The sequence below is a fragment of the Cricetulus griseus genome, chromosome 4, assembly GCF_003668045.3.
Source record: "Cricetulus griseus strain 17A/GY chromosome 4, alternate assembly CriGri-PICRH-1.0, whole genome shotgun sequence".
NCBI lineage: Eukaryota > Metazoa > Chordata > Mammalia > Rodentia > Cricetidae > Cricetulus > Cricetulus griseus.
Genome location: NC_048597.1, coordinates 54,657,344 through 54,668,423, shown reverse-complemented (window position 1 = coordinate 54,668,423; position 11,080 = coordinate 54,657,344). Strand labels below are relative to the sequence as shown.

Below are 11,080 nucleotides of genomic sequence, written 5' to 3'. Positions count from 1 at the left end.
CCTCCTGCTGTCCCAGCCCGACCCCCTTCACCACACAACACGGTATGACGGGCAAGATACTCACCATTACCGTGACCAGGGCTGACCAGTGAGGACCAGAACTGGCCCTGACCCACTGGGCAGCAGCCTGCCAGCAGCCTTGGGACCCCTGTAAGCTTTGTCCTCTTGTTTCTTTGTGAAAGAGCTCAGTGGAAAGTAGGGAAGGAAGGAACAGGGCAGCTTCCTGCCTTCCTTGCAAAAGAGAAAGGAGCCCAGATTTGGGAGCTCAGAGCTCTGAAGCGGAGCCCTCTCTCCAGCCCTTCACTGCTTCTTACTGCCCCCTGCTCCTCCCTGTTGAACAGAGCAGTGCTTTCTCCACTGGGTTATACAGAGGCTGAGGGTGGAGCCCATGACCTGCAGTCAAGGCTTCCCCAGAGTCATTGTCTCCTCTCTACCCCAGACATCCACCTCCCTCATAAGCATACACACACATCATTAAGCCAGGTGTCCCTCACAGGCACCTGCATTTTTCATGGGCTTCCTTTGCTGAACCTTGTTTTTTTGATATATAAAATCACATTAAATATTTAAGGAAATACACAACAGAGTCTTACTCCCACCCATTCACTCACCTTCCCTGTTTCTACACCACCGGAGAAAAACATTTTTATTGGGTTTTGCTGTCTTCTTCCAAAGTTCTTTATGAAAACGCAAACATAATATAATGTGTATTTTTACTGTCCTGCCTTTTATCACAATGTATGACTTGAACTCACTGTCCTGCAGCAGGCAGTTTTCAGTAAACTGCTTGCATAGCAAGCCCTGTGTGCTCTAAGCTCCAGGGGACCTCACTGTACACACACACACACACACACACACACACACACACACACACACACACACACACCACACACCATCTTCCGAGCTCTGAGGCTCCTCTCTGTACACACACCACATCACAGTGCATGTGTTTTCCAAGCTCTGAGGGTCCTCATTGTACACACACCAAATTGCAGTGCATGCATCTCCAAGATTCGAGAATCCTCACTGTACACACACACTGTCCACTGAGCTCTGAGGGTCCTCCCTGTACACACTCCACATCACAGTGCCTGCATCTCCAAGATCCGTGGGACCTCACTGTTCAAACATGCCACATCACAGTGTGTGTGTCTTCCGAGATCCGAGGGTCCTCCCTGTGCATACACCACATCACAGTGCGTACTTTTTAGCTGACTTTTTGATAAGAGAGATCAGAAGGTTTCTAGTTTTTTTTTTTTTTTTTTTTTTTTTTTTTTTTTTTTTTTTTTTTTTTTTTTTTTGCATCTGCAGACATTGCTTGCAGTCTCACTCACCTGTGTTTTCACTGACACCTGTGCATACCCGTAGCTTGCATCCCAGAAGTAAAGCTGCGCAGGGTGAAAGGGCACGGTCACTTGAGGGCTTTCGAAGTATTTTAGAACTGCAGTGAACAACCTGAACTTTGGAAACAGTTCTTTAGAGAAGACAAGCAGTTACTCTGGCAGGCATTCTTTCCCTGGAAGGACGGGGACTGAGAATGCAGTGTGCCTCTTCTCTCTCCTCGTCACAGTGACATTCGGCATGCTCCTCCCAAAAAGTGCTCTTCGGACAGAAAAAAAAAATGGTTAAAAGTGCAGATCTGAGTCAGATAACCCTTACTCAGACCCCACCCCACCTCTCATAGCTTTATTGTTTGTAGAAAAACCTGTTGATCCCTCATGATTGCTGTGGGATTAAGTGAAATCGTGGCTATGAGTGAGGCTCAGTGCTCAGCCATAGGCAGCTATTAGAAGAAAGATAAGTTGACTTTTTCTATATCCTGGTCTGTTTTCCACTTTAAAGTATCCTGAGAGCATTTTAACATCTAAGCAGATGCTGTGGAGCAAGTCCCTTCTAATACCCAGGAAGCCTGCCTTCAAGCTCTGTTACTATTGAAATGTGATTTTTTTTTTAATTGTTCAGCACTACCAGCCAAAAGGTATTTAGATTAAATAATCTCAAGGCTCTCCACTTAGCCATAAAATTCTACTGTCTGTGGAACCATAAAAGACTCAGAGAACATTTTCACTAATATCTTATGGTCAAATTCACCACCCCACCCCCCTTTAGGAATACTGAGTCCCTGTCTGTGACCCTGTGGCAGTTTTCAGTATCTTCGTGGGCTGAGATTTCACATTTTTTCTAGAATGACTTGCTTAGTCCAAGCAGTGTGGGTATGTGAAGTCGTGGGGGAATGCTTTATCTTTAGAAGTTAAACCTTGAGCAAGTTTGGGGGGGGGGGCAGGAGGCAGGCCAGCCTGGGTAAGGCCAGGCAGCGGCACCAGTGGGCAGAATACCATACTTAGCTTGGAATTGGGACTTGGCAAGCTGGGTGGAAAAAGCAGAGAAATGTAAGGAGGTTTCAGCTGGTCTGGCTTTCATCCCTGCACCCCACTCCTCCCCCACGGACAGAACGAATCTCACAAGCACAGATGCCAGATTAGCCTCTTTTGAGGGCCAGGAACTTGCCCTGTGATAGGAACTCAACCAGATCTCATCCTCCACCGGATTACCCTTCTAACCTAGTTTAGCACATGGCCACAGACAGGGGAAAGGGTGACAGTCTGCAGGGCAATTTTATGTTCTTGTTCGATGGAGAAACTGAGAATAATTAAATATATTCTGCAGCCCCTGCCTCAGATATGTGGGTAATAAAGGAAGAGCATGTCTACAGCCTGGCTGACTTTGTTTCTGGACAAGCCCCAATTGTACAACGGCAACGGTTCTTCTGGCTGCTGGCCTGGGTCTGGGCTTGCCTTTTCGGAAGTGGTGGTGGGATTCAGAGCCCTGAAGAGGATATGAAGTTTCAGCTGGGTCCCTGGGGGGTGATGTCATCTTTGTTCTGCTGTTAGCAAGGTTTATACAGGAGCATCTAGCTGGCTGCCAAGAGACAAGGAGTAGAGACCGGGCACCAAGTCCCTGGATAGCATTGTCCTCTCTGAATGCCAGGGAAGCCTTGCATTTTAACATCTAAGCAGATGCTGTGGAGCAAGACCTAGAGCTCTGGGGATAAGTTTGGTCCCTTGGGATGGGTAGTGTTGGTGACAGTAAGCATCCATTCATTTACTCGGTATCACTCATTATCAGTTTATTAAGAACACATTTCATCTGGCCCATGTCTGTGGGTAGCAGCCTTTAGCAAACCAGTATCTTCTCCCTGCAGTCTTAACGATTTTGAAGAGAAACCTACAGAACTATGAAAATTGATGTTTAACTCCTTCTATACCAGGAAGTGACTAAAGAAATGCTTTAGAAATATATTAGATACAGCTGAATAGGCTTGAGCCTGTGTGAACTAATATGGAATAAGTTACCTACGTCTAGAAATGCAGCCATATGAGCTTCATGGCTTAGACCTCTACGCCTATTGCTCAGAAGTCCCCTGGGAAGTTGAACTAATGGCTGCTTTCCAAGGACAGTTTAAACTTAGAGGCAAACATTTGGGGGCACCTTGTCTGTGCTGCATGCTGGAAACTGCAAGTGAGAGCCTGGAGATGCAGCTGTGATGACCAGCCACTGAGACAAGGCAAGCTTGATACAAACAAAAAGCACAGACAAGACATGGAGACCCTCAAAAGGAAGGGTCATTTGTGTGGAATAGGGAGGAGTTTCTCCAAGAGCTTGAGTTTCAATTCCTCACAGGAGCCATAGTAGAATAAGTGGGGGTGTCTCACACATGTCTGGTCATTGGAGTGACCCAGAGTTTTCTAAAATATGGAGGCTTGGATTCCTCACAAGACTTTACAAAGTCAAGTCTCTGAGGGAGGATGTTGAGAGTCTGTAGTTTCTCTTTTTTATATATGATTTTTAAAATGATGTATTTGCTTTATTTTATATTCATTGGGATTTTGCCTGCATGTGTGTGTGAAGGTGTTGGATCCCCTGGAGCTGGAGTTGCTGATAGTTGTGAGCTGTCCTGTGGTTGCTGGGAATTGAACCCAGGTCCTCTGGAAGAGAAGTCAGTGCTCTTAACCCATAGCTATCCTGCTAACCCCAAGGATCTGTATTTTCAACATAAACCCAACAGATTCTTTAAAATGAAAAAGATATTTTGCATGCTAGTATCCTTCTGGGTACTTTGTAGTGTTAACTCAGTCCATTTTGGAGCAAATCTGTGAGGTGGTGGTAGTTTTGTCTATATCTTACAGATGAAGATATTAGGGTGTGGCCTAACAATAGAGGTTGTCTTAGAGCAGTGGTTCTCAACCTTCCTAATGCTGTGAACCCTTTAATGGAGTTCCTCATGTTTTGTGGTGACCCCTGACCATAAAATTATTCCGTTGCTCATAATTGTAATTTTCCTACTGATGTGAATCGTAATGTAAATATGTAGTATTCAGGACATCTGATATGTGACCTCTGTGAAAGGTCATTTTACCCACAAAGGGGTCGTGACCCACAGGTTCAGAAACACTGCCTTAGAGCCTTCCGGGAAATCAGTAGACATGAAGGCTGCAGGACAAGAGGCGCCACCTGCTGGCTATGAAGGGTCTTTCTTCTCTGGGTGGGTCTAAAGTGTCTGTTTTAGCTCCTTCTAGTGGCCAGGAATACTCATGACCTTTACCCTACTCAGCGCTTCCAAAGGATCCTATGACGATAGAGGTATACAGGCTCTGATGTCTGCTGGTCAGTATCCCCTGCAAGGGTCAGTGACAAGGAACTACCTGGCCCAGAGTCACAGCTTGTGAAACTCCGAGACTGGATTCACACTGTGCATTCATGCTGGCTCCTCTTAGAAGTACCACATCTTGTGCTTACGGTAGTAAAAGTGGACCGACAGGTCACTGTAGAAAACTGTGCTTCCTGATCCCTGGGTGTCACACAGGTGACCAAGAGTAGGCTTTAAACTTTCTGAGCAGCGAGCGGGGAGAGTGGGCTTAGAGGTCTGCAATGAGGGCATCACAGAAGACGGTACACCTCAGACATCAGGGCTGTGCATTAGCGAGGGGCCATATGCTGGCCACCTGAAGTTAGCAGTGGATGCCCAGATGTGGGTCCTGGGAGCAGAGTGGATTGCACATGCCGGGGACATAAGGTCTACCAGGTAGGAGGAAGACAAGCTAGCTACGGCTGGAGAGAACAAATGCGGATCTGTTACAGCTGCTACCGCAACAGGCTACATCAACTAGTTCCAGAACATTTGCTGAGGACTCTCATTATCAAAGACAGTTTTCTCTTCCTGGCTATGCAAATATATTCTTAGATTCTATAGAAAAGTGGATATTTGAAATGTCAGATCCCTGTACCTAAAAGGCATAGCTGGTACCTATGAGAGAAAAAGACTGCTTGGGATCACCCTCCTAAATAAGGCAATCTTGTCCTCCTTTCTCTGTTTATGCCTGGCCTGGGGGCCTTCCCAGATTTCCAATGCTTCCCTGAGCCCTCTGGTAGCCTGGCAGGTGCATGTGTAGAAGAATGAATGAGGCTTGGAAAGCTGCAGAAATTTGGCACGTGTGCCACCAGCATGTGCTCACACAGACACCCTTGCCTACCTTGGCAGAGTACCCTGCCATTCTGGTGCCCGGAATCCTATGGTGTGACTGCAGTGTCTTTTCCGATCCCTCGTGTCCCCACAGCGTGTCAGGGGGTGAGCTGTTTGAGCGCATCATTGACGAGGACTTCGAGCTGACGGAGCGAGAGTGCATCAAGTACATGAGGCAGATTTCGGAGGGGGTGGAGTACATCCACAAGCAGGGCATCGTGCATCTGGACCTCAAGCCCGAGAACATCATGTGTGTCAACAAGACAGGCACCAGGATCAAGCTCATCGACTTCGGCCTGGCGCGCAGACTCGGTAAGGCCATCTATCTGTCGTGGCGGCAGTGACCGGGCGCCTTCTATGCACCGCGTGTTGGGAATGGACGGTGTTGAAGCCAAAGTCAGAGACCAGTAAGATTTCTCAGGCTCAAATCCAGCCCCTACCGCTTCCTGCTGGATCACTCTAAGCCGCAGATTCCTTTTCTGTAAGGTGCACTAAACAGTTCCTGCCCCATGGAGGTGTTAGGCCCCTAATGCACAATGGCAATAGTCCTTACATGCACTAAGCCACCAAGCACCCTGGCATTAACTATGTATTTGGTGATGGTGATGCTGCTGGTGGGGATGTTGGTGATGATGATGATGATGATGACGGTGACAAGGACTCAATTTTGGTGATGACAGCTTCTCACGTCTGCATTATGTTACAGTTTGCAGAGTACTGTCACATTAAAATAGAATGTCTAACCAGCCTCATTCATTCTTACCTGGAGGAGGATTATTTGAGGAGATCAGGGTTCTCCAAAACTTTGCCCAACAGGTTCCAGTGTGAGGCTGGCTGGCATAGGAACCCGGGACCCATCTCAGCATGCTATCAATGCCTTGCTGTTTCACCCCAACTTCTGACATCTTCAGCAGGAAGAAGGTGTAGGGAAGTGGTTAGAACTTCCAGGCACTGTAGTCTTTATGGTCAGCAACTGCGCCTCGGGTACCCCCTGCCTCCACGGCTTTCTGATGTCTGTCATTGAGCAGCTTCTTTCTCCCCCTCCTAGACACTTCTGTGAATACAGAACCACAGGGCTGGAGTGAGCTAGTCTTTGTTTCACCACCCTGTGAGAAGCAGGAAATAGTTAAACACGATAATGCCACCTGGTAAACCTCCCAGGACTTCCAGGGTTATGTTGGTCAGTGAGGGCATGAGGTCCTCACAGGCATGGACTTGTTTTACAGTCAGCCCAGTGAGGCCAGAGCCCTCTCTGATACTGAACAGATGTGCCTGTTCTACGCTCTTTTGCCACCAGGATGGGTAGGATGATGGCCAGCACATAGGACCTTCCTCTGGACAATAATCGCCAATAAGTGGAACAAATAGGGAAGCGCTGCCACGGGAGCTGTCAGTGACAGAGCCCAAGGAACACAATGTTCCAGTTCCTTGATAGAGGGACATTATGGGAACAGTAGTATCCGAGGACCAAAGATCAGGAAAGCAGTTAAAATGCAGCAGAATTAGGTGTGAGCTGGAGTGGAAACTCAGGCTGTGAAAGCTTTAAGGCCTGTTTGGAATATTTGGCACGGGTCCTGATGGGTTGAACCTGACCAGGTGTGGCTCCCAACCCAATGCGCTACCACTGTTGGCATCTCCAATTTGGAGATGGATTCTGGCCCACTAGTGGGCATCTCTGTTTCTTTATGGCCAATATATGCCACTTTGGAGGTGAGGCCTCTCCAGCTATTGTCCAAGCAGCTGGAGAGAGGAGAAACAAGAGGTTCAGAATAAACAGGAGAGGCAGTGGTGTGGGAAACCTGGACCAGCAATCGGACCACCTGGGTCCAAGTTGTAACCGTCTCTGATGAGCTGGATAGGGAGACCACTTCACTTCCCTGCACCTCTCCTTTGTCCTAAGTAGCACAGGAATCATCCCTATTTCCTAGCATTAATGAGAATGTTAAGCCTTAAACTCCTTTTAAGGATGAAAGATGTGTCCGATGTGAAGAGAAATCCTTGTGAAGCTGGTAACAAATTGCATCAGACATAGCGGATGTTAGCATCACAGTCTACCTGCGATTAGTGACCATATGTCACAGTCTCCACCTTGGGGGACTCACTTGCTAAAGACACAGGCTTATGAAAGGACCACTCAGGGACAGGTACTTTAATGTCCTCTTCTGCCTTCCTGCCCAGCTCAGGGCATTTAAGGTGAGTATATAGCTTATTGCTTTCCCTGGTGGGTTGATGTGTTAACGGGCAGCCAGGTGCCTGTGTGTGGAACACACCCATTGCACAAACGAGGGCAGGGCCTACCCCAGGCTAACTCTGTGATGCGCTGTTAGTTGACCCCTCTCCGTTCTGCTTTCAGAGAACGCTGGGTCTCTGAAGGTCCTCTTTGGGACCCCGGAGTTTGTGGCCCCTGAAGTGATCAACTATGAACCCATCGGCTACGCCACAGACATGTGGAGCATCGGGGTCATCTGCTATATTCTGTGAGTCCTGGGATGCTCGTTGGACACACTCCCACTAGAGGGCTCCCACGTGGAGACACTCCCACTAGAGGGCTCCCACGTGGAGACACTCCCACGAGAGGGCCCCACGTTGCCATGTTACAGTGACAGAGAGGCCAGGGTGGGTCATTATGGAGACTGCACCCTCCAAGCAGAAGAGTGATAGGTTTCCATTCCTCTCTCTGCCGGCCCACCCTGCTCCTGAGCTCCCAGAGAGTCAGTGGCCTGTGTCACCCTTCTGTCACCACATATAGTGCCACACATAAAGATCTCCAAGCTGTGTGCCTCGCTGTCCCTAGTGCTGGCAGCCTGGGGGTCTTTGATGAGGCTTATGAGGAGAGAGGACGTCCAGATAAGCATCTTCACTGTCTTCTGAGGGCAGAGCCCCATCCTCTCAGGATAGACACCACAGTCCTGGCTCATCTCTCACCCCAGTACATGTACTGATTAATAAGCATTCTTCATGGAAAGGCTTATATGAGAACAACAGACAACGATCAATACAGTAATTAGTTAGCAATGCTGGAGGGAAGGAGAAGCCAAAGGCACATACCAGTGCTTGGCAACCCATAATATACCTCAATCTCCATGGTAATGCCTCAGATTGCAAGCTTTTCCTCGAGACTGGGCAACCCAAGATTCCACACTTACAACAGGCCCCAGGCACTCATAGTGTTTGTCCAACGTTACATTTGAAGTAACGAAGATCAACAAACTTTTGTTGGGTTGTTATGAAGCTTCAGGTCACAGTCATGACATTATCCTTAGAAACCACCTTTGAACTTGTGTGGCAGAATGCAGTTGTGGGATAATCTCCCTAAAGCTGTGGCATACATGCAACTATTGTTGTCAGGTTTGGGGTGTAGCCCCATCAGTAGAATACTTTCCCAGCATGTATGAGGTACTGGGTTCAGTCCTCATCACTGCATAGAATCATCCAGATACGGCAGGACACATTTCCAGTCCCAGTACATGAGAGATGGAGACAGGAGAGGAAGTTCAGAGTTACCCCAGCTACATAGCCAGCCTGGGCTACATGAGACCCTGCTTCAAAAATGTATACATATGTATATTGTCATTAAAACAAAAGGGAAATTAAATATTTTTCATAGAAAGTTTGAGGAGGCTAGAGAGATTGCTCAGTGGTTAGGAACATTTACTGTTGTTGTAAAGGATCTGGGTTCAGTTTCTAATGCCCACTTCAGGCAGTTCACACTGCGCACAACTCCAGTTCCTGGAGATTCAAAGCCCCCTTCAGGCTCTGATGAGTACCTGCACTATATTTGCACACAAATTCATCAGGTGCATGTATACATACACTTCTCTCTCTCTCTCTCTCTCTCTCTCTCTCTCTCTCTCTCTCTCTCTCTCTCTCTCTCTCACACACACACACACACACACACACACCCCAATTTAAATTTATTTTAATTCAAGGAGGATCACAAAGAATGCTTTCTAAGACATTTGAGGATTTGGGGTCTCCAGCCCCCAAACGGTAACTCTTAATGCCCAATAGATTTAGGAAGCACTGTTAGAAAAGCTTTGGTGTGGTGGGAGGCTTGTCACATCCTCAGAGTTTTACTGTCACGGTGGCCTGTAAGGACAGCCTCCTTCACTCAGACCTGTGCACTTCCACCACAGAGAGTCACTGCCTCCCCTGCTAAAGTCACCCTCTTCCAGGCCATGCAGTCTCTGCCTTTCCTGGGCCCTGTGGGAGGAGGTGCTAGTGACTGAGCACACTGTACCAGGTGCTGGGTTGTTTTATTTTGTTTTGTTTTTTGTTTTTTTCCTATTCCCGGTTAAGTGCAGAACAGAGGCTAGTAGCTCAGCTTGTCTCTTCTAGGGCTAGTGGGCCAACCAGAGTTCACTGTGGCCTCTGTGCTCTAGTGAAACACTGGGCCCGGCAGAAGCCGTATTTGGTGAGCTTGCTCTGGTCAGACCCTGCTGGTGCTATGGCTTAGCTTGGTCTCAGTACTGGCAGAACTGCCTGCTGCAGGAGGCCGCCGCTTACTGTGGCATGGGGATCATCTGATCCTCTGGTTTTTACAAGAGCAGGTCTGATCTCAGCACAAACGAAGAGTGGGTCATGGAAGGGTTTTGATTGTGTTGGACATCAAAGTGACTGGGACCATGGAAGCTACGTGGTTGGCCACTTACCATGATCTGGGCAGGCGACCAAGTGTTCCATTTTGCCCAGAACTAATAGTTTCCTAGGGTACAGGACTTTGAGCATAAAAATGGGGATAGTCCCAGACAAACGAGGAGTTGCTGCAGTGGTAACTGGACGGCTTGGTAGGTTTTGACAATGAACACATCCCTGTGTCTCACACTGGATCAAAGAACCAAACAACCAGGATCCTGCAGACCTCGGTCCTCTCATGCTTACTGTCCCAGGGACCAACTTAATCTTTTTTTGCTGAAGTTAGGGGTCAGTTCTGTCTGTTCTTGGATTTCATGAAATGATCCAGAAGGAAGTGATTGGCTTCTTTTACTCAATGCCATGAGACCAATGCACACTGTTACACACAGCTATGGATGGCTCATTACCATCTAAGCTGTGCAGCATGACTTTGTGTGAATATAATCCAGTGAATGACAAGGCCTTAGGTAGTGTCCAGTTGGTAGTGTTACAGCCTTTGGGTACATGTGTTTTTAGAGAGAATAGCTGTGCATTTCCATTGGAAATGTAAACGGGAACTTGGCTTACTCGTCAGAATTGCTTTTAAAGTGAGGATTAAGAAATAAGGACAATTTTGTTTTGTTTTGTTTTGTTTCTTGAGACAGGGTTTCTCTGTATTATTTTGGAGCCTGTCCTGGAACTCACTCTGTAGACCAGGCTGGTCTAGAACTCAAAGAGATCTGCCTGCCTCTGCCTCCTGAGTGTTGGAATTAAAGGCATGTGCCACCAACGCCAGGCCTGACAATTTTTTTTAAACAGGGGAAGATAACCTTGATGTAGAGGAACCGGCCTGGTGTCAGGAGTAAAGAAAGGGATGGGAGGCAGGGAGCAAGTAGGCTCAACCCCAGCTCAGTGTCCTGATGGCTGACCTGTTTTCTGGACTGG

At 47.7% G+C, this 11,080-nt stretch overlaps 1 protein-coding gene across 6 annotated transcripts in view; it reads left to right on the top strand.

The window, feature by feature from the left end:
- Window positions 1-11,080, top strand: part of Mylk (myosin light chain kinase) — a 177,885-nt gene that overhangs the window by 147,924 nt on the left and 18,881 nt on the right. For all 6 annotated transcript variants that reach the window (XM_035444589.1, XM_035444593.1, XM_035444592.1 and 3 more), the window contains 2 exons: window positions 5,616-5,833; window positions 7,875-7,998. In XM_035444589.1, coding sequence (XP_035300480.1) covers window positions 5,616-5,833; window positions 7,875-7,998 — 342 coding nt within the window. The remainder of the gene's footprint in view (window positions 1-5,615; window positions 5,834-7,874; window positions 7,999-11,080) is intronic.